Consider the following 23,152-nt stretch of genomic DNA (forward strand, 5'->3'; position numbering starts at 1 on the left):
AGATGATCTAGTTGGCGCTACGAACCGGTGACCCGCTAGCATGGACTAGTACAACGCCCTTGGTTGAGGTGTTGAGGTCATCGAAGTCGCGGATGTGCTTCCCATCCACCCACCCCTAGCCTTCCTCTTCTTCCACCAACCCTATTGCCCCCTTTTATTCGTTTCTCTCTTAAGTTTCCCCTAATGTCATTTTTTCGTGGTTTCTTACTCATCTCCAATCCTCCGGGTAATATCAGATCTGGCTCTTCTTCGGTTATGGTATTACCCATCTCAAGGTCAGGCGCCGGCGTCTTGTTTGCCAAACATGTGCCGGCATTTTAGATTAAGAGAATCGATACTCCTTGTAAGTAAGTACCTTGCTAGAAGCTACTACCTCCGATGCAAATAACCGAAATTTTATAACGTCAAACTATTTTAAGTTTGACTGAGTTTTTACAAATAAAAAAAAATCAAATCTAGACCAACAATTTAGATTTATTACCTTCATTATAAAAAATATTTTCGTAGAACCATATATATTTGATAATGTTAGATACCTAGATATTAGCATACTATAAACTCGATCAAACTTAGTACAAAAAATGATTTAGGTCAAACATAAAATATCAAGTATATCGAAAAAACTTCACTAATTTGAGACGAAAGAGTGGTACTGCCTCTCATCCAAATTAGTTATCCCAGGTATAATTTACCTAGATAGATTTAGGCAATATTTTTATTTTTTTACCTAAATTTGTGACAATGAAAATTAATTTGGATCGGATGTTTTCTTTCAAGAGCCATCACCGTGAAACTCAGCGGACGGCTGGATGCAGTCTGGAGGACATAGAACCGCGCCGTTCAACGGCCAGGATGCAGAACAAAGTAGCCGCTGGTCTCTGCTGTTCAAGGGTGGCCTCCTCGTCCATGCCGCGCCGCGCCGCCGCTTTGCTTGCCTCCTCCCTCCACCCTCCCACCGCACCGGCGGCCGCCGCGTCGGCGTTTCATGTCCAGGCTCCTGCCCCGCATCACCGCCCTTCCCAGCCGCCGCCGCAGCCACAGCCCGGTCTCCCCCGCCCTCGCGGCGTCGCTCGCGCAGCTCCTCGCCACCCGCTCCACCAATCCGGCCTGGGCCCGCTCCCTCGCCGCGCTCCTCCCGTCCCCGCTCTCCGACGGCCGTCTCGCCGACGCCGTCGAGTCCCTGCCCGACCCCGACCTCGCCCTCGCGCTCCTCTCGTGGTCGCGCTCCCACTCCCGCCACCGCCACAATGACGCCATCCCCGCCGCCACGCCCATCGCGCACTCCGCCCTCCTGCGCCTCCTCGCCCGGTCCGCACGCTTCGACGCCGTGGAAGCCACGCTCCAGGACATGTCCCACGCGGGCGTCGCGCCCACGCGCGCCTGCCTCGGCGCGCTCATGGCCGCCTACGCCGACGCCGGGATGGAAGCGAAGGCCGCCGAGACGTGCGAGCGCGTCAGAGCACAACACGGAACGCTCCCTGCGGCGGCCCACGTCAACCGCCTCCTCAGGCTCCTTGTGGAGAGGCGGCGGTGGAAGGACGCCCGCAAGCTGTATGACGAAATGCTTGCCGAGGAAGGCGGCGCGGATGATTACAGCACGTGCGTCATGGTCAGGGGCCTGTGCTTGGAAGGGCAGGTCGAGAAGGGGTTGAAGTTGATCGAGGCGAGGTGGGGGGCCGGGTGCGTGCCGCATACCGTGTTCTACAATGTCTTGATCGATGGGTATTGTCGGCGCGGGGACATGGGCAGGGCGCTGTTGCTCTTGGGTGAGATGGAGACCAAGGCGTTACTGCCAACCCTGGTAACGTATGGGACTCTTATGAGCTGGCTCGGGAGGAAGGGTGATCTGGAGAAGATTACTTGTTTGCTTTCGGAGATGCGAGAAAGAAGGTTGTCGCCCAATGTCCAGATTTATAACAGTGTCATCGATGCTTTATGCAAATGCCGGTCTGCGGCTCAGGCAATGGCGGTCTTGAAGCAGATGTTTGCGAGCGGCTGCGACCCAGATGTCGTCACTTTTAATACTTTGATATCTGGATTGTGCCGGGAGGGCCGTGTTCTAGAAGCTGAGCGTCTTCTGAGGGAGGCCATTAGGAGGGATGTAAACCCAAATCTAATTAGCTATACTTCACTGATTCATGGCTTCTGCACTAGAGGAGAAGTGATGGCTGCATCTAATTTGCTTGTGGAAATGATGGAAAGAGGGTATACTCCTGACGTGGTTACATTTGGTGCCCTGATTCATGGTCTTGTTGTTGCTGGGCAAGTCAGCGAGGCCTTGCTTGTTCGTGAGAAGATGACAGCGAGACAGCTTATTCCTGATGTTAACATATACAATGTATTGATTAGTGGCCTATGCAAGAAAAAGATGCTTCCTGCAGCTAGGAACCTTCTCGCGGAGATGCTCGAGCAAAATGTCCACCCTGATAAATTTGTCTACACCACATTGATCGATGGGTTCATTAGGAGTGAGAATCTTGGTGAGGCAAGGAAAATCTTCGAATTCATGGAACAAAAGGGTGTACACCCTGACGTTGTTGGCTATAATGCTATGATAAAAGGATACTGCCAGTTTGGAATGATGAATGAGGCTATTCTATGCATGAACAGCATGAGAAAGGTTGGGTGTATCCCAGATGAGTTTACATATACTACACTTATCACTGGCTATGGTAAACAAGGTAATATCATTGGAGCTCTAAGGTTATTGTGTGATATGATGAAACGAAGATGCCGACCAAATGTTGTTACCTACTCGTCACTAATAAATGGATACTGCAAGCTAGGTGATACATATGCTGCAGAAGGTCTGTTCGCAAGCATGCAATCTGATGGCCTGTTTCCAAATGTGATAACTTATACCATTCTAATTGGCAGCCTGTTTAAAAAGGATGAAGTGATCAAAGCTGATGTGTATTTCGAACACATGTTGCTTAATCGGTGTTCTCCTAGCGATATCACACTGCATTGCTTAGTTACTGGTCTCACTAACAGTATGGCTTGTATCATCAGTCCAAACTGCAGTAGTACAGTTAAGATGCATGACAAACATGCTCTTTTGGACATATTCAAGGGTTTGGTTAATGACAAATGGGGTCCAAGAAATTCAGCTTACAATTCTATTATCTTTAGCATGTGCAGACATAATATGCTTGGAAAGGCATTGGACATAATAGATAAGATGGCAAACAAAGGGTACTCACCAGACTCTGTCACTTTCATTTCACTTCTGTATGGCTTTTGTTCTGTTGGCAAATCAAAGGATTGGAGGAGCATCCTTCCGAATGAATTTCGGCGAGATCAACTTGAGATAGCCTCGAGGTACACAATACTATTTAACCAATATGTAGCAAAATCAGTTAGTTGTGAAGTCTCTAGTGCCCTGCAGTTATATCTCGAAGAATGTAGATCCTCATAACAATTGGAGCATAAGTTTGACTAAGGAAAACATTTCCTCGATTCTCAACCTCAGCAAATCGAGACAGTAAGATCAGGATGGTGTGTAATATATACCTACAGGACATTCCCACCAGCACTCAAAGTTGGTAATGCTATTAGCATAACTAGATCTTCCATGGAATTGGTCTCACTGAAGGTAATAATCTTGATATCATATTATTAATATATGAGTTTAGACATTGATTGAATCTCTTGTGAAAAGTTCTTTATGATTTGCTTATATTCCATGACTTTCTAAGAACAATATCAATTTGCTAAAAATGGATATGCATACTTTCTACTGCACTAATTATGTGCTTTACATGTTAGGAGAAGCATTTGTTCTGTTGCACTATACTTGTATAGCTATGCCTTCAGATTATGATCTTGGGATTGCCTTTTCGTTTTTGTCAGCTCGAGAAGATGCCGTTTTCACATTTGCGTCCAAAAGGGAAGTGGTCTTCAGTTAAGCAGGTGAATGAGCTGTGCATCCAGCTGTAGAGCTACGCTCAGGGTTATCAGAGCATAGTGTTCCTGATACTTACCAACATTGGGAGGAGCTTTATAGAACTGCTTTGGCTGTTGGAATTTGGTGTACACAAACACTCAACAGCGGTAAGAGTGTCCTGATTCCAGAAGTTGGCTGATCTTCCATGAGCCTACAGATTTGCGAGGAGGAATTCGGGATTTCTTGTGAGCAAAAGAAGGTTGACGGAAGCAATATCCGTCATTAGACCTGTACTAGCAAGGGACAGAAAACTAGGGCATCTACTTCAACTGAAAGTTGCATCCGCACTCTGGTTTGGTGAGGCCTGGTGCTCTTTCTCAGGACCGAGGACCAAAAAATTCCGAGTTTGATTCTAGTGGTAACTGAAAAAACTATGGAGTGATGAAATTCTGGGTCATGTAGGTACATCACTTCTAGGGTGTATATCACTTCAGCATACTGATGGCTGGAACAACAAAAGGTAACACAAGTTAATACAAACTGTTGGAATGTTGTATCATCACTAGCGAGTAGGGAGGAGCCCAGTATCTGAAAAGTATACTATAGAGCGATATCATCACTGCTGTACAGTATTCATCTGAAATTAATGAGAAAGAAAAAACCCTGCAGAATGTTAAACCCCTATTTCATTTCTGACAGAAGTCCTCTTTTCAGGTACGGTTAAACCCCAATTAAAAAGCGTTTCATCTTTGCTTTGCAAGTAGTACGGTTCAGTTGTATTTAATTGACCAGCTAGTATCAACAGAGCCAAACTGAATCACTTTTTATTCCAGATGCAAAAGGAACAACAGAATCAAATTTGAATTACAGACATTATTGTTAACCCACACTTCTGAACATTCAGCACACAACTACGCTTCCATCCTTCTCCTTATTTGCACAGGCAAACCACCCTTCATCTTCAGCGTCACGGAGAGCACGTGCTCCGGCACGCCGCCGGCAGGGTTCTTCTGGACGACGTCGACAGCGAATTCTTCAAGCACGCTGGCAACGATCGACTTCATCTGCACGTACGCCATCTCCTTGCCAAGACAAGTCCTTGGCCCGGCGTGGAACACCGTGTACCGGAACGGGCTCTCCGGCCGGAACGCGCCGTCGTCGCCCAGCCACCGCTCCGGCCTGAACTCCGCGCAGTCCTCGCCCCATATCGCCTCCAGCCGTCCCATTGCGTAGGCGCTGTACGTCACGGACCACCCCGCCCCGACGTGCGTGCCGTCCGGGAGCATGTCGTCTGCCGCACACGACTGCGAGTCTATCGGCACCAGCGGGTACAGCCGCATCGACTCCGTCAGCGCCGCGTGCAGGTAGTGCATCTCCCGGAGCGCGTCGAACCCGAACGGCTCGCCCGGGGCGGTGCCCACCGACGCCCGGACCGAGTGGACCTCCTCGGCGACGCGCGCCGCCACGTCCGGCCGGGAGGACACGAGCCAGAAGAACCACGTCAGCGCTGAGGATGTCGTCTCGCGCCCGGCGATCAGGAAGCTCAGCACCATGTCCCGGAGCGTCTCGTCGTCGCCGTGCTCCTCACTCGCCACGAACCTCGACAGCACGTCGTCTCTGTTTCTGTTTTCCTTCGCAGATGTCATTGCCTGGGAGCGGCGCGCGCGGACGATCTCCATGGCGAACCCGTGGACGTCCGCGATGGCCTTCTTCAGCCGGCGCTCCGTGCCGATGTTGAGCCACTTCTTGATCTTCCAGGAGGCCCCAACGGGGTCCAGGAACCTGCCAACGGCGAGCTCCTGCGCCTCGCCGAACGCGCGCATGAAGTCTGACTTCCCCTCCGCCGAGGCCCCACCGTCGGCGAGGCAGCACGGGTCATGACCGAACGAGACCATGCAGATGGTGTCGAACGCGAACCGCTCCAGCACGTCCTCCATGTCCAGCACCACGCCGCTGCCCGCCGCGCGTCGAAGCAGCGGGAGCAGCCTGTCCCGGACCTCGGACTGCACCGCGTCGACCACGAAGCCGCGCAGCGACCGCGTGCTGAACTCCGTGCTGGCATTCTTGCGCTGCCACAGCCACTGCTCGCCGTCGGAGTTGAAGAGGCCGTGGCCCAGGAAGTCCACCAGCATGGAGATGGACCGCTCGCCTTTGGGGTAGTTGGCGAAGTTGGCGCGGAGAATGTGCTCCACGTCGGCGGGGTTGCCGGTGATGATGCCGGTGTTCATCCCGGGGATCCAAAACCCCATCCTCAGCTCCGGGCTGCCGACGATGAGCTCGGTAGACCAGTCGAGGAAGCGGTCGCGGTTCTTGAGGAACGCCGGGAGGTAGCCGACCAGCGGGTGGGCTTTCACGCCATGGGTGGCCGGCTTCTTCTTTGCCAGATTTCTTGCAACGTGGTAGGAGATGCACAGTACGGGAGGAAGCAGGAGGAGGAAGGGGAGGAGCTGCGAACAAGAACAACAGTGGAGGTCCATTGATTTTTGACTTTGTATGCTCTCTTCTTACTGTATCGAACTGTGGATGTATGGATTGACTGTGCCTCCTGATTTATATACAAGCTGCATCCTAGAGGGAGCAAAGTCGCACTGTCCAACTCCAACCCAATCTAATCTGAAGTTGGATGATTAAATTATTTTGATGATGTTTCTGGCCATGTCCCCCACCATTACATGGCAAATTGGCGACTTGTGGTGTGCTTGTTGCCCAAGATAGAAGCTTTGCATTGCAGGTCAAGCAACTGGACAATGAAGATTCATGTACGGCAGTTGTACTTGTTTAATCTAGGTGGAATGTGAGAGGAAACGCGGCTTAGAAAACTTTTAGTCTTATAATCAGGCTAAGACAAATATCGTAAGACCAGAAGGTCTAGATAGATCAAGTTGAGTTCAAAACTTAGGTAATGAGGAAGATGTTTTTTTTTTTTTGGATGTGTCCCTTTTGAATAACATCTTCTTCGGTCCGAGTGTTCTTTTGCGGTCCGAATGTTTTTATTCGAGATGGTTTGGGTCCAGCTGGGAGAACATCGATTCTTACATGCACAGGATGTCCCGTGCATGGCCTATCTTCCACTTCTCCACACTTTATTAGATATACAAGGAAATATGCCCGTGCGTTGCTACTATGAACTTTAAGCTCAGGATTTCCATGTACCTCTTGTACAAACATCGCAAACTGTACCACAGGTCAGATTGATGAACAACGAAACCTAGCAAGAAAAGAAGCAGCTAGAAGGATCAATTGCACACACTTCATGGCGATGTCGACGGAGGCGTTGCTCCTATATGTTATGGTCATTTGCTCCAGCGCAGATATATAGAGAAATGTAAAGTAAATACACATGAAAAGTAAATAAAATATATTATCTAGTGAAATTATCAGTCGTAATAAGTTCAATAAATAATCCACAAAATCACATGATGGAGGAACTCAAATGGCATGCAAACATAGTAGAAAGTATGTTTCTCAGTATAATAAATATTAAAGTTTCCAAGTATCCGTGAGTTATTGAGACCATGGAGATACAAATATTATTACGAGTATAATTGTACTAAAATTATGAGTTTAGACATCAAATTTTTTTGCCGTGATTGATCATATTTGTCTGACTACTTTTAGTTGATACAGGGTAATACAATACAACGATGGAAAAAGATAACAGATATGCCAGTGGCCAACCCAGGAATGAACTGGAGGATGGGCACAGTGTAAAAGAAAAATTCCACTTGCTCATTAGTTAAAATTTACAAACTATAAATGTAAGTAGCTGATGAAATATTATGACATTATAGTCGAACAAATATTTTTTTAAATGGCAAGATATTTTATACAAAACTTTTATACTTGTATTAAACTATCCTAATCATATTATAGCAAAATTGAGTATAATTTTAGATTACTAGATTGCTTAACTAACAACATTGCACTATTTTCGGATATTAGTTCTCTTTTGTACAACTGTAATGAATACAATACATAGTTTTTTCTTCAAATTTAAATTTATTTTGCAATAAAGTTTTACTTAAAATATTTTTCACCTGTTACTAAAATTATTAAATTATATATATATACATATATATATGTTAATATCCACAATTACCATGATACAGATCTATAAATCGTACAATCAAATAAATATCTTAGTTGTGGTTCTGGTTTATTGTTAGGTACCTATACTTATAGATATTTCTAACCATTGGCAATTTTTTCTTGCAAGTTAGATTTCGTAGAAGTTCACAACATGTGCGTGGAGTGCACATCGTATTGGAACCGTATATACAATAATAATATATAGACATAAAATTACTTTGGATACAACTTGTTTTAAATGTGATTAGTGGTCATATGGTGTATGCAAGTGCTCCGGTTAGTTTTTCAGATAAACTTTTTTGTACAAAATTAAACATGAGAATCTATCACATGCAGTATAGATACAAGTATGTAATAACATGAATGAGTAAAATTGATTCCAGAAAAGGGACATAATATCACCATTCATCTCCATGGTCAATTATGCAATTACAACAATAATCCAAAACGAAAATCGACTTCTGCTTGAGCTGCTCGGGTCGCTGTTGTGCGCCCAACCTACCATGGCCCATCCGATCCATGGCCAACTTCCTTCCTTCTTGCATTGCGGTCGTGTTGTCACCGAGTGAAAGATCATGTGTTGTATCCTCGCATACATCACCCGCCGGCCACCGGAGTGGAGTTGTCTGCGCTCAATCACATTCCCGTCACAAGTAGGGGTGTAGAATGAACCTAGGACGAGCGGGAAAGTACAGGGGTCGCCCCAATGGAATGTACATAGGTCATTCTATGAGCTATTTGATCGGATCGATGCTGCCTAAGTGTTGATATGGTAGTCATTTTTTGAAAATTCAGGGTGGGCCATGTCCCACCCGGCCCACCCTCTAGGTCCGCCCATGAAATATGCTGCCTCGACTATCCGTTAATATACTATTATTTCAAACACCAAAATTGGTAGAGATGCATATTGTAGCATCAGTATAGCAAGGAATTTTATTTTTCCAAATCTAATGTAACTTCAACATGCCTACGGAAATAATTCGACATGTCCACAGAAATAAGCAAAAAAAAAAAAAAAATCATATCAATGGTATAGTGCAAGCCAACAGTGTACCTTAAGCTCAGTTTTAGGCTTTAGATTCCTGCCAGGTCATGTAAACCGCAGGGGAAGGCAATCTTGTTCACCGTAGAAACATGGTTGGCAGCTTTGGCAAGAGCAATTCCATCACACGCTAACAGGACCTCTACATGCTCAAGTCTCAACTATATCACCAAAAGGAATCTTCAAATTCAAAGCATGGGGACCAGGGGCGGGCCCAGGATTTCTAGTGTGTGTATTCAAAATTTTAAAGGGAATTTTTTTTTTTAAAGTTCCTCGTTTCAACTTGATGAAGGGCATGCATTGTTTCTCGACTTTTCTTAAGTCTGTTTCATGTCCAATGAAGCAACTCGATCCTCAACGCTTGATTAATCTCCCCATTGGTGGCAAAGGAACATGCGTAGCTATCAAAGTTTTGACCGGAGCACCTCTCAAATATTGCTCTTTCCACCCATAATAATAGTGTTCACTGACATATATCAGAACAACAGTCAACTTGGTTCCATACTTCTCTCTCATGGAGGAGGTGCAGCTCCCTTGTTGGGTTTCTTGGAAACAGATTCTCGCATCTGGAGCTCGTGCATATGGCGGATTGGGAACTCTTCCCGCAGCTGAAGCGGAGAGGCCACGCACGGCCACAACTTCCCAAACCTCACGAAGTAGTCAAGAGGCACCTCCCACCCTTACCTTGTGCACTTGGAGGTGCTAGATGTCAGGAGGTCCGGATCATGTACGGGGCGGCGAACGCCGGCACGGGAACGACGGAGAATCTTGGACAGGGGAAACAGATCTTGAGATCGGGTATGGCAGACTGGCAGAGCTCGCGGTCGGACAAGCTTTGGTTAACGCGGCTGCAGCTTCGCTAGCACTTGGTCGGCGGAACCTCCAACGCGAAGCGCTACCATGGGAGGCGGACCGGGGAGTCATTTTCGCCGGCTGCGTCGCCGCGGGATGGCCGAAAGGAGGCCAGCGGTGCCAAATCTGTTTTTTTTTTTTTTTTTTTTTTTTTTTGATATGGGTGCCAAATCTGTTGGTTTGTGGCGCCGTTCGTTCGGCCAGGGTGGGAGAAGAAAAATAAACCAACCGGTACCGTGGTATGTCCGCGTATTATGGATTCTGGTGGAGGGCAAAACGGTCTAAAAACTGTTGGATGAAAATTTTGGTAAAATCTTAGCTCCTTTATTATTATTATTATATATATGTAATTATGTATAGGTATGACTAGCAAATTAGCCCGTGGGTTGCTACTGGTTGATTGACACCTTTCATCTCAAAATCCCTAAATTGACCGGTTTCTGCTGTCAAAATTGACCGGTTTCTGCTGTCAAAATCATATGTTACCCAATTCTATACAGAAGCATGTGTACTGAGTAGGTTACTGTGAAATTTTATTCTATGTGTTGTGTGATTACTTCCTTTAACCTGTTAGGTTATTTAGCCTACCTCTATGAAAACAATTTTTTTTTAAAATTCACATGCGCATTCTAGATGTTTGTTTGCTCATGAATATATATGTTCACTACAGCTTTATCAATACTAAAATAAAATAATAAATAAAAATCAACTCGTAGCAAATTTCATAGTATGATAAATATATGCTATCCAAATATTTGCGTGCATTAGATGTTTTTTACATATAGGACCATATGAAGCCCCAAAGGAAGGAGTGGTATATGGATAATGCGATGACTCATGTGAGGCTCTCGCGATCTAGGTCTTCCTTGCCTCCTGCTGGCGCCGCCGCCGATCTGCCCCATCTCTGTGGCCTTCGGGCCATGGGGGTGCGGCGGATCGCGGCCCTCGTCGGCGGGAGGGCTTCACCCCCTGTTTTGTGGGTTCCGTTCTCCGTTTGTAGGGGCGGTGCTCAGGTGGTGGTGGCGCCGCCTCGTGCAATAAGGTCTCCCCGGCTTCAACCCCATCTCGGCGGCAACGTCGAGAGGCTTCTGGGAGTGGTGTCGTCTTCGAGGTTTTCGCCTGGCTGTGGGGATCTTCGGATCGTCAAGGAGCTTCAGCGGCAGTTCATACTTCTTCTTCGTCTTCGGAACGGATGTGGTCTTCTTGACCCGTTCGGCGACTTCTCATCCACAACCAACAACGTCAAGCCGACTCAGGGAGGAGCGGCAGCGGCGACACGCCGTCGACACGGTCTGGAGGTTGAAGATCCTCTCAAGGATCACGTTGTAATTTTTTTTTTTTGGAATGCTTTGTACTGTTCGCTGTTTTTTTTAATGTCAGTGTTCTATTCGCAAAAAAAAAAGGATAATGCGATGACTCTTGCTCCACAAATTGGGCCAAAAAAAAAATGCACGAAATGAACTCTGTAGCTCGTGATTTTAGGGAGGCGCGCTAGTCAGCCCAAGTAGGGTTTGCTCGGTAACCATACGCAAGGGGCCATGCCACAATCGGCCCAGTGCCCTATCGGCTCTCCCCCGGCCAGCCATTGTCGTCGTCGTTTCGCTACGGCGATCTCCTCAAGTCCTGATGATGGCCGCAACTTTGACCTCTGATATGATCTTGCTACTACCCAGTACCTGAAGTCCTCCCGGTGGCCGCAACTCAGTGGTTTGTCCCCCGTGCAGCTGCGACTCGTCCAGCTCAACACCACACCACACCATTTCTTCCGGTGACGAGCGCATGTATCCTGCGACGTCCACGAACGCAAAACGTGCGTTTAGAAGTGAGATGAGATGCCCTTACGGTGTGCAGTGCTATATATACGTATGCTCTCGCCACCCTATGCAACACACAAGCTCGAGTGTTGTTCACTGCTTGTGTCTTACGTGCTTCCCCTACTTAGCTACGCATGGAGATCATGGACGTGCAGGTGCAGAGGACGCTCGTCATGCCGCCGCCGGCCGCGCCGTCGGCCGAGGTGCCGCTCACCGTGTTCGACCTCGCAGCGCCGACCTACCACGTCACGGTCCTCTTCGCCTTCTCGCCGCCCAACCCGACCAACCAGGCGCTCCTCGACGCCCTCGCCGCCACGCTCCCGCGCTTCCCGCTTCTCACCGCCGCGCGCCTCGACCGTGGCGGCCCGGGCGCGGCCCGTCCGTGCCACGTCACCGGGGAAGGCGGCACGGGCGCGCTCGTCGTCGAGGCTACCGTGCCGTCCTCCGCGCTCTCCGAACACCTCCCGCTCGCGCCGTCCCCGGGCCTCGCGCGGCTCCACCCCAAGGTCGCCAGAGGCGCCGCGCGCCACGTGCTCATGCTCCAGATCAACCGCTTCGCGTGCGGCGGGATCGTGCTCGCCTCGTCCGCGCACCACCAGGCCGCCGACGGCCACTCCATGACCACGTTCCTCCACGCCTGGGCCGACGCCGTCCGCGGCCTCGACGTCGGCCGCGCCCCCGTGCCGTACGGACCCACCGCGCTCGTGCCGCGCCGCCCCCCGCGCTGCGAGTTCGAGCACCGTGCCGCCGAGTTCCTGCCACTGTCATCGTCGCACGCGGCGGCCCGCGAGGACAAGCCGCCATCCGAGGCTGATGATCATCACGTAGACCACTCCGAGATATCCAACACGCTGCTGCACTACACGAGCGAGTTCGTGGCCGAGCTCAAGCGCCGCGCGCACGGCAGGTACACCACCTTCGAGACCGTGTCGGCGCACGTCTGGCGAAAGATCACGATCGCGCGCGGGCTAGGCGTCGCCGACGACGGCGCGACGCGCACGTCGATACGCGTCGCGGTGAACGGCCGCGGGCGGCTGGCCGGGACGGGCGCCCTGCCGGCCGAGGGGTTCTTCGGGAACGTCGTCCTCACGGCGACCTCCGGGGCGCGAGCGGCGGACCTGGCCAGCGGCACCCTCGCCGACGCCGCGGCGCTGGTCCGCGCGGGGATCCGCGCCGTCGACGGGCGGTACTTCCAGTCGTTCCTGGACTTCGGGGCGCTGCACGGCGGCGGCGACGAGGAGCTGGAGCCGGCGTGCGCGGACGAGGCGGGCATGCTGTCGCCGGACGTGGAGGCCGACAGCTGGCTGCACCTGGACCTGCACCGCTTGGACTTCGGGTGCGGCGGCCGGCTCGTCGGGTTCCTGCCGGGGAAGGTGCCGCAGGACGGGGTGGTGGTGCTCATGCCCAGCCTGCGCAAAGGGAGCGGCGTGGACGTGTTCGTCGCGCTTTGGAAGAAACATGCCAGCGAGCTCAGCGCGATTGCTTACACTATGGATTAAACATTGAGCAAGCTAGCCATAAAGAGAAACAATGTTGTACTACTAGTAGAAAGTAGTTACTGCATCGATAATTCGAATTATGAATAAATGCTTTAATTCACTTGGCCAGGTGATAGGAAGAAGTGATCATAGCAGTTGATCGGCTGTGTTCTTATATATTTAACCCTAAATTCTAAACCCTAGCCCAAGGTTATTTTCTAAAAGAGAAATGATAACTTTGAGTCAGATTCAATAGAATTGGATCTATTCAAATAGCAAAAAATAGGATTCTTGATCTCTCTCAATCTCTCTTTCAATTCAATTCGATGATCAAAAGAGGTGTTTTCATAGTCATCTTCTAATGCTTTTGATTTCATTTTTCTATGATATGTCTTTCTATATGAAAATCTGTTATTTACAATGTACGATGATCCATGTTAAGCATCCATGGCTGAATGGTTAAAGCACCCAACTCATAATCGGTAAGTTTGAGGGTTCAATTCCTGTTGGATGCATGGGAACGGGAACGTTCCATAAGTCTATTGGAACTGGTTATCTATCCATGAAATCCCATCCATCATCCACAGATAACAAATTGATATGGTATATTCATACCATAACACAAGAAAAATAAGAACTCGAATAATAAAGGGGGGGGGGGGGACCACATAAACTTTTTGCAGGTTGTGTATCTAAGTTCTTCTTTTGTGTTTCTAGGATACTGTGGTAAGCTAACTTCATAACATGTAGTGGAAAGTAACCATAAAATGGAAAACAATAATAATTAGTAAAGGATAAAATAAACAAAAATTGGTTAGGAAGGCATGATTATCGTAAATTCACGGTTCACATCTAGCATCAGCCCTCACACTAGAAGCTGAAAGGAAATATGTTTATATAAAGACTCAAAGAAAATATGGGTTTTAGACAATTCTTAGGTTGTAGATCTCCAACGTAGAATTACAAAGCAAAAAAAAAAAAGTTGAAACTCAACCCGTAGCCAAGTGTGCACTACCAATTATGTTTCGGATCTTATGGAGTCTGAAAGTTTGTGATTTTGCACTCCTGTATTTGGAGTGACAATATTTCAGTCTATTTAGAAATAGTTATTTCTCAACTTACATTAGTAATCTTCTCATCCCATTATACATGCTTGAATCACAATAGACATACTAGTTACTAGATGACCCTCGCTCCGAAGCAACTAAGAAATACTCCTCCATTCCATAATTATTGTCGTAATTTTGGATCAAATTTTAACTAAACTCACGACAATAATTTTCGAACGGGGAGACTAGTATTTTTTAGCAGAAAACCCATAGCTCCACCATTCATTTAAAATTAATAAAAATAAACATGTTATAGATATTTGCACAAGCAAACCCAAGAGATTAAAATAAAAACCACCTTATTGAAAGAAGAAAAAGAACACTAGCTGAATGCCTCCTTAGTCAAGACACCAGCCGACACCTCGACCCAATTGATGTACACATAACGCATATGTCACAACAAAACTACAAAAGGAATAACAGATTCAGCTTCTACATGATTCAAAATTAAGACTTCTTAATATCTCTGATCAACCATATAATTGTAGCGTATACCGTACGCAGATACAAAATAGGACTCGTCGCCAACATGCTTCAGATTTTATTGGAAGTGTGAAGGCTCCATGTCTTCAGTGCCCGTTGAAGGGCTTGCACCACTGTGCAGTGGTGGAACCAGCCTGACTAGATAGACCAGGCAAACTACAAAGGATCTTGGCTGATGGTTTTTGCCCTATGATTTTTTTGATAACTGTTCTATAGTTTCCGATACTGCCATTGTGCACCAATCAGTTTGCCTTGCTTGGCTGTCTTAAGATGTGCTGTTAGTACGCCTGTATTGCTTGATTCCTTTTGCTCTTTTGTTGATACCTTTGTGTGCCCTCAGTTTCTATGTATGCAAAAATTGCTACAATTAGCATTAATCTTTCTGTAAGAAATGTCTATATTAATTAATTTTGACAAACAGAATTGTAAACATCATGTTTATCTCACTTATGAAACTCACAAACAAATGCTTAAAGATCCTTTTCTTTTTACCAAAATTTGACTACGATAGGTCCAAATGTTTCATGGGAAAGAATATTAAACCTTCTTAAAAGCATTGGCTTCAGTCCTGGTGCTGCATCAAATACCTCACTGTCTTTGCTCCTCGTGTCTACCATAACCTCTCTATCTGATTCAGCCTTCTTGCAAGCTCCGTGGCGCAACTGTATGAAACGCTAACGAGTTAAAAAGGATATATATGGAACATCATCGGAAACAATTAATGAAGAGTGTACTTACACTTTTTGTATCTTTTCTTGCGAGTTCAGCTTCAATTTTCTTCGTTTGCTCAGCAAGAGTACACAAGTACTCCTTGCTTATGCAACGAACACGCATACTGATGAGATAGGCATAATCGACGACATCAGGATTGCTCACCATATCTATGTCCATACTTATCATCTGCCCTTCCTTTGGGAGGCGATCAAATCCCTTGGCTATAATGGCTTGTAGCAGCTCTTCCAAGTCCCTCATAACGATTATTTTTATTTCACCGCTGATAAGACAGGAAATGAACCTAGCCTTGTTCTTGAGCTCCTTCAGCTCATCTTCAATATTTTGCTGCATTGTATCCTGCACAAGCAAGAATGGGTTAATAATCGTGTTTCCCAAATGTAGAAGAACACAGTAAAATCAATAAATAAACACATGTACCTTAATGGAGTACCTTCTTTTTTTCGATAGAAAACAATCTTCAGTTTGTGTAGCCAAGACAGGATTTGTTTCAACCCTTGGAAACCGGATCCCAGTCAACTGGATCGAAATCGCCAAAGATGCAATTCGGGGTACAATTTGGTCAACGCGGCACACTCGGAAACTATCAAGAACTAAGGTACAAATCTAGGGCACGAGCAATTTTTGTTCCCCGCCTCGGGGCGTTGCAGTGGTCGCTGTTACTCTGCTGTTTGTAGAAGAAGAAGAGTAGCTGTGACCCGATCTAGCGACGACGGATGGAGCAAGAGAGGTAGATGATCGGACCTACGCGTCGACCGTCGAGGGGGTTGCTACTCCCAGAAGAATAGAGGCCGCGGCGGTCGGTGGTTTGGCGGAGGGCTCAGGGCTGACAGGCATATGTATAGCAGCGTGGATGTAGTTTCGAATTGGAGTCCGGGTAGGACTAGTACAAGGGGGATTGCAGAAAATTCACTTTGGCTTGCGTGACTTATTAAACTAGGAATCTTTTAGGCTCAATCTTTCTATATTTTGACAACCAATATCACATATACTTAAAGTAGCCAATAGCTCTCTACATGGTACTATACATGTTGGGATATACCAACTAGGTGTACGGTTCTAATTCGCGGTAAGTCCGGATGATCCAAAGATGGTGGTGAGGTATACAACCCACCAGCTGTCCAGATTCCGGAGGTAGGATCCGGTTGGAGACGAAGCTGCTGGATTCGGTCCAAAGTCAAAGGAGATCGGATCCGTGACGCGCAAGATAAGGAATTTTGTACGTAGTCTAGACTTAGTCGTATCCAGCTAGATCTCTATCCCTATAACCCTAGATTTGGAGCTTTTATAAGCCGCATCCTGGAAGCCCTAGCGGCAAGACACAAGTCATTGTAATCTCACACCCGTTGCCTTATAGTGAATTATAGCAGCACGTAAGATCTCGCTGCCGTTGCGAGGTCTAAAGCTGGGTAACTTGTGTGACCCCGTCCTGGTAACTCCTCGCCCCATGGCTCCCCCTCTGTCTCCCCTCCATGAGGCTCCCCTCATCGGAGACTCGTCGAACACGCAACGACGATTGACGCCTACCGTGGGGCCAGCAGCGTCGGGAGGCCGGATCCGAGAGGGATCCGCCTTCGGAGGCATTGGCGACACTGTCGCCATCGGGCGCGTCCTCTACATCGGGAACATCCCCATTGTCCCCAACGACTAGTGCTGCGTTCCGGTCAGGGAGAATGTAGTCCACTGCTGTTGTACCCGTCGGTGAAATTCACATCTTCATCGGCGAAACTAGGAACTCAGCCAGGTTTGCCGGAAAAAACCCCGCACGAACCACCATTGAGCAGGACACGATTGTGGAAGATCGATCTGGGCAGACTCCGCCATTGGCCAGATCCGCCGCATATATAGAATTTTCAAAGTCCACCTAAGCCACCCCCTCGGTGAACATGACGGTGGAAGACCGATGCAGATCCGTCAGGCTCTCGCCCATGTTTGTGAAGTAAAGGTGTCACTTCGTCTACAACGTGGAAACCACGTCCGGAAAACCACTCCCGAGGGGACCGTAGGATCCGACGAACTCATCATAGCCGAAGAGACAAAAGAATCTATCCTGGACGCTTTCGAGTTGGGCCTTGATGACTTTTCTCCGATGAACTGGGAGGAATACGAGGCAGCTTTGAAAGAGTACGATGAAGTGATGGCGGCATTGGATCAACCTCCGGCTACCCAACAGGTTTTCGCACATTACAGCTCCCTCCTGTTGAAGATAGGACCCAATGAAATCATCACAGTTAAAGGAAGCTTCTCCCGGTCCGACAAGTGCGACCCAGAATTCAACAAACTCTCTGAATCTTTCGGGAAGGCAGCCGGACTCCACCGATCGCAATGTATAGCCAGTGGCTGGTCGACCCTTGCCAAATCAAACTTTCGACTCTACCAATGACACGCGAGAAGTTCAAGTTCACTCCAGCGACCCAAAGAAATTTCGTGTAAACCTGTGCAATTCCAAAACAACAACGCAATAATATTGGCCGGTCTAATCAGCTTCGTGTAAAGCTGTGAACTGGCGAATGCATCTGCGAAATGGAAACGCCAGCAGCAGCACATCGCGGTCAGGCAGACGCGCCATCGCCGCCGAACGCGTCCTCCAGAAACCCGCCTTGGCCGAGATGGGCGACGTCGCCGGCCTTCTCAAGGATCCATTCGCCGCCGCCGATACGGAACAGGCAGATCGAAGTGTTGAAAAGCTTCCCGCGCACCGGGCTTGTTGGGTCGGCGTGCAAGCAGAGCTCCTCAGTGCTCGCGCCATGGGTGACCACGATCACACGCTCCCCTGTCAACGCAGCATGTCACATATGTAAGGATTCTCAATCGACGATGGACTAGTCACAGATTGTCAGGGGCGAGAATTGCATGCTTACCCTTGTGTTTCTCAGCGACAGTGTTCAGGTACGAGACACACCGCTGCGACAGCTGATCAAGGCTCTCCCCACCACCCTACAGAAATTGGGGAATGCTTGATCACAAAATTTTCGACGCAATGCAAGATAAATTTTCTCGTGAAGTTGGTTTATCTGTTGGAATCATATGGTTGGAATGCTGGAATTTCACAAATTAATATTGCTCTACTTGTGTTGGAATTGACAAAGGTTTGACATGTCCGTTTCAAATTATAAGATGCTTTAGATATTTCAATGTGAACTACGTACAAATTGAAAAGAGAGTAAACATACACGGTGAGTAGAACATGCTTTTCGACAGAAGTATGGAAGCTTACGGGGATTTCTTGGTTCCTTCCATTCCAAGAGAAGATCTCAGGGTTCCTTCTGACGGCGTCGTCGAATACCAGGCCGTGGAGATCTCCCATGTGCCTCTCCCTCAGCGCCGGATCAAACACCAGCTGAAATCAAACGAACGGATCAAGAAATACATCCATAAAATCAGCAACCGATAGATTAACTACTAGCTAGCTCAGACTGAGATGGACCGAGTGTGTCGTGCATACACACATTGGATACGCCGCAGGCTGTGGCTATGATCTGAGCGGTCTCGGAGGCGCGCCTGAGATCGGAGGAGTACACGGCGGCTGGCTTGGCTTCCCTCGACAGCCGACGCGCGACCTTCCATCAAGTTCAAATTCAGACAAGACCTTAGATAAATTCTTTTGCTATGTTCCTGCATCATGATTCGAGGAACCGTGCGTACCACTCGAGCTTGGCTTCTGCCGATCTCGTTGAGCTCCGGATCCATTTGCCCCTGGATAATATGAGAGGCGTTCCATGAAGTCTCGCCGTGCCGCACCACCACCACCTCCGCCAACTGCTTGACGCCGATCGATGCGGGACGAGACGTCGCTGCTCGATCGGCCATGGTGGTGTGTGGCTGGCGTCTACTACCTGCTACAGACAAGCGAGCATAAGATATCTCCGGTGTTAATTACTACTCCTACTACTTGCTGGTATATGCAGCTTCCACGAAAGAAACCACTGCGTTTATCTTATCATTACTTTGACTGTAAACCTGGCCGGCATCTTGTGCTCTTATTTTAATAAAAGCAACGGAAGCTGACAAGAGCAACAACTAATCGCTTCTCAGTCAGTCAGTTTATCTACGAAGAAGATGCTCTCCCTGAGAAAATGTGGGAGGACACCAACAATCAGCAAGGGACGACAATGGATAAGCACAAAAACGCTTTAATTTACGACGACGCGCCAAGAAGATAATACAAAAAATGCAGGTCTAAATCACGGGATACATGCATTAAAGCGATTTTTTTTTGAAACCTAGATACTACGGAACCCGGTTAAACTTACCCAGCACTAAGTTACCTAGTTGACCCGACCTCTAAGTTACAGAAATTATTGTTATTGCGTGGATGAGTTTCCTTCATACTATTCATCTGAAACTTGTCATATTTGTCCAAAATATATACTTTTTTGAATTCAGGTATAAAAAATGGCATGAGTATACATACGTGCATCTTCTACATGCAAAAATTTAATTTGGAATTTTTAAAGGTCCAAAAATACGTATTTCTGACCACACCGTGAAACGGATTCCGGAGTACCCGGGTTACATCACGTATTTCTAATACATGCACCACACGAACTAGACCAAGAAGGGCATGAGAAATTAAAGCTCTTCTCCCGCACGAGATGTTCCGCACAGGCTTGCATCAAGATTTGAAACACCTCTCTCTTCAACTTACACTACAGGAATAGCGTAAGGCGCCGACGGTCTGCTGATACGCCGACGGCCAAAAGCCGGTGCTGTCAGCGTATGGCTCGGCCATGCCAGCCCGCCAAGAAGAGAGCTGTCGGCGTAGCGATGCCCTCGGCGTAGGAAACGCTATGCCGGCAGCTACCCTCGGCGTCCTCCGGGCCATCGGCATAGGCCTGGACACGCGCCCCTCCAAAGCCAGGCCATGACGGCGTTGTCACAGTGTTAGAGCTACGAGGAGGGCTTTTTTCCCCCTCCATGCACCCTCCCCGTGGGATCGCCTTTTTAAGTTTCAACTGAATGTCAAAAAATAAAAATAAAATTGTTTGAGATTCATGTATGTTACGCAACCTACTATTAGGGAAAATTAGCAACTTTGAATTTCGACTTTTTCTGCATTTTTTTATTTCTAGGTAAAATGGCATTAACTTTTGCATACGATATCGGAAAAAAATTATAATATATCAAAATAACCATGGGAAAAAGTTACAATTGAATTCACCAAGATTTACCCGGTTGGCATTATTTTAGATTATCAAAATTCCAAATGGAAATATGAAAGCAGGAAAATTTTAGTTTTTTCCAGAAATTTAGAAATTTTATTTTTTTAAAATAAATTAATAATTGCATCCTCTGCATAAATATTATTATTACTTAACTATTAATGTTTATTTAAATAATTATTTAAAGTTCAAAATAATAAATAGTTGTGATATCACGGTCTAAGTGTTAATTTGGAAAGGGAACCACGTATGAGTAGCATGCAAGAATATTATTGTTTAACCTGCCACCACGTACCTTCAACTCTCCTCTTAATTAACACATGCCTTTTCAATGAATTCTAAATTTTATATGTATTCTATCTTTTAAACTAAATGTCAGATTTATATTCCAAATACATTTTTGTGTTCCAAATGAGGAGGGCTTAAAAAAAGACCAATTATGAGGAGGGCTCAAAATAAGCTTTATTTCATAAAGTTCTATCAAGTTTCACCAAGTTTCATGGAGTTTCATGAACCTCGAAATATAAAATTTATCAAAATATAATTAACAAAATTAGATGTATATAAGTTTCCACAAACACAAAAAATATTCAAAACCTGCATAATGAAATGTAATGAAACATCATGATCGACTTTGACACCCAATGAAACTAATTTAAACATGATGGTGCACAACAAATCTCTTCGCTGGGAACACAATGAATTCTAATTCAGTTATCATTTATTTACCAACTAAGATTAATGAAGTTCGAAACACAATGAAAAATTGTTTCAAAAAATATTTTCACTAGACTTCATTAAGTTTTTCATGAAGTTTCAAAAGTTGATTTTAAAATAGTCAAAATATGTCCAATATTGGTATTGTTTTGAAGCTCACTTCACTAGGAACCCAAATATTCAAATGGTGTTCCAATTGAAATTCTGGTTTAAAAGCTATAGAAATTTTACATTTTAGAACTAGTACTAATGAAAGAGAAAGAAGCTAAAAGATTCTCCGCAAAAAAATAGTAAATAGAGACAGTATGGGACATGCAAAAAGTGCAATAGAGAGATTAGGCCCTGCACGAGAGGTCTCGTGCATGGAACAAATGCCACTCTCTCATGTATACTCCCTCAGTCCGCAAATAAGGGTACGCGTTAAGACATGTCTTAAGTTAAACCTTGTTAACTTTGATTAACTCACTAGGAAAAGTTTCGTCATTTATGACACAAAATTAACATCGGTTGAATAATATAGTAACTTGATGTCACATAAGTTGCTATTTTTTCGTAAAAAGTTCGGTTAATTTAGAAAATATTTAACTTCAAAAAAGTAAAAAAAAAACATACTTATTCGCGGGCGGAGGAAGTACTCTCGTTCATCGGTTAAAGACCCATGGCCGCGAATGCATCGCCCACAGTGTTGTTTCTGTCGAGGTGCATGATGCCACCGACCTTCACGAGGACCCATTGCCTAGTGATACCCGGTATTTGGAAGACGTTGAGTTTTTTTTTGAACAAGGTAGGGTCCAAAGACCCTAGAAGCTGCTGCTAGTATTAAACAGGCGGTGGGTACAATTTGCAGAAAAACCTCTACAGATCAGGGGATTTCTGGATAAGGACCAAACAATTACAGGAAGGACCCTCAAAAGAAATTGGAAAACGCGATCAGGTCCTTGCTCTGCACCGCAGAAGAGAATCGCCGTAGAGTCGCTCCACCAGCGAGCGAACACCGGCGCCGGGGACGAACCGCTTGGTCCGGCGTCGTGGTGGAAGAAGAAGCTCTTCCCCTTGGACTTCTTGGTCCTTGGGAAGTCAGATCTCCAGGAGAAGGGCCGCCAATCGGCCATATGATGCAGGGGCAGGGCAACGCCGACATATGTCCCCCGCAGAAGAGCTTCCCTGGACGAACACTGCAAGAACAACAGCAACGGCGAAGAAGACGCAGCTCCAAAGCACCTCTTGGGCAGCATCTGGCTCCGACAGGCGATAGGCGGCGAATCGGCTGCTTCTCCATCCTTGCCACCATGGCAGGTCAGGGAGAAGCCGAGCCGATGGCTGGCCACCACCACTCGAATCCAGTGCAGATAGGACCTCCTGGATGATGCAGAAGAACTGGCGGCGGCGTGTGTGCGTTCCTCCTCGCCTCCACGGCCGGCCAGGAGCTTGTCGCCGACTCCTTTCACCGACGAGCGCATGCTTTCCCCCTCGCCGCCAAGGCCGGCCAGGAAAGTATGACGCCCGCAGCTTCCGCGCTTCATCAGGTGGTGCTCCGCCGCTTCTTTATTGAAGGAAGCGCCAGCCCCTTCCATCCCTCTCCCCTCCGGCCACCGGAGAAGAAGAAGAAGGAGATATGACCCTATAGCAGCCAAGATTCAGGGGCCAGATCTCGACTTCCGCCTCCACTACTAGGCATAGAGCCCCCTACCGGCAAGCTGGCGTAAACCCTAGCTAACATATCTACCCCGGCGCCTCTCCTCCGCTTATCTCCACCGGCGACGCCGGCGAGATGAGCTTTGGATCGGC

At 47.1% G+C, this 23,152-nt stretch overlaps 4 protein-coding genes across 5 annotated transcripts; 2 read left to right on the plus strand and 2 right to left on the minus strand.

Annotated features, from left to right (window-relative positions):
• Positions 1-1,690: 1,690 nt before the first annotated feature.
• Positions 1,691-4,557, plus strand: LOC124655391 (pentatricopeptide repeat-containing protein At1g52620-like). Of its 2 annotated transcripts, XM_047194295.1 has the most exons (3): positions 1,691-3,321; positions 3,473-3,595; positions 3,853-4,557. In XM_047194295.1, the coding sequence occupies exons 1-2, from the start codon at positions 1,742-1,744 to the stop codon at positions 3,486-3,488; spliced, it is 1,596 nt and encodes a 531-aa protein (XP_047050251.1). In that variant the 5' UTR covers positions 1,691-1,741; the 3' UTR covers positions 3,489-3,595; positions 3,853-4,557. The 2 variants fall into 2 exon arrangements, with proteins under 2 accessions (XP_047050251.1, XP_047050250.1); XM_047194294.1 differs by having other exon boundaries at positions 1,691-3,595.
• A 240-nt stretch (positions 4,558-4,797) lies between these two features.
• Positions 4,798-6,309, minus strand: LOC124651286 (cytochrome P450 94A2-like). The gene has a single exon (XM_047190390.1). It carries the CDS (start codon positions 6,133-6,135, stop codon positions 4,798-4,800), a length of 1,338 nt encoding a protein of 445 aa, XP_047046346.1. The 5' UTR covers positions 6,136-6,309.
• A 5,517-nt stretch (positions 6,310-11,826) lies between these two features.
• LOC124654670 (tryptamine benzoyltransferase 1-like) lies at positions 11,827-13,182 on the plus strand. The gene has a single exon (XM_047193665.1). The coding sequence runs from the start codon at positions 11,827-11,829 to the stop codon at positions 13,180-13,182; it is 1,356 nt and encodes a 451-aa protein (XP_047049621.1).
• A 4,710-nt stretch (positions 13,183-17,892) lies between these two features.
• On the minus strand, positions 17,893-19,339 carry LOC124658192 (phosphoglycerate mutase-like protein 4). The gene is made up of 5 exons (XM_047196602.1): positions 19,131-19,339; positions 18,935-19,045; positions 18,703-18,825; positions 18,347-18,422; positions 17,893-18,258 (listed from the first exon to the last, which is right to left on the minus strand). The coding sequence occupies exons 1-5, from the start codon at positions 19,293-19,295 to the stop codon at positions 18,038-18,040; spliced, it is 696 nt and encodes a 231-aa protein (XP_047052558.1). The 5' UTR covers positions 19,296-19,339; the 3' UTR covers positions 17,893-18,037.
• Between the last annotated feature and the right edge of the window lie 3,813 nt (positions 19,340-23,152).

Source organism: Lolium rigidum, chromosome 5 (assembly GCF_022539505.1).
Source record: "Lolium rigidum isolate FL_2022 chromosome 5, APGP_CSIRO_Lrig_0.1, whole genome shotgun sequence".
NCBI classification, from domain to species: domain Eukaryota; kingdom Viridiplantae; phylum Streptophyta; class Magnoliopsida; order Poales; family Poaceae; genus Lolium; species Lolium rigidum.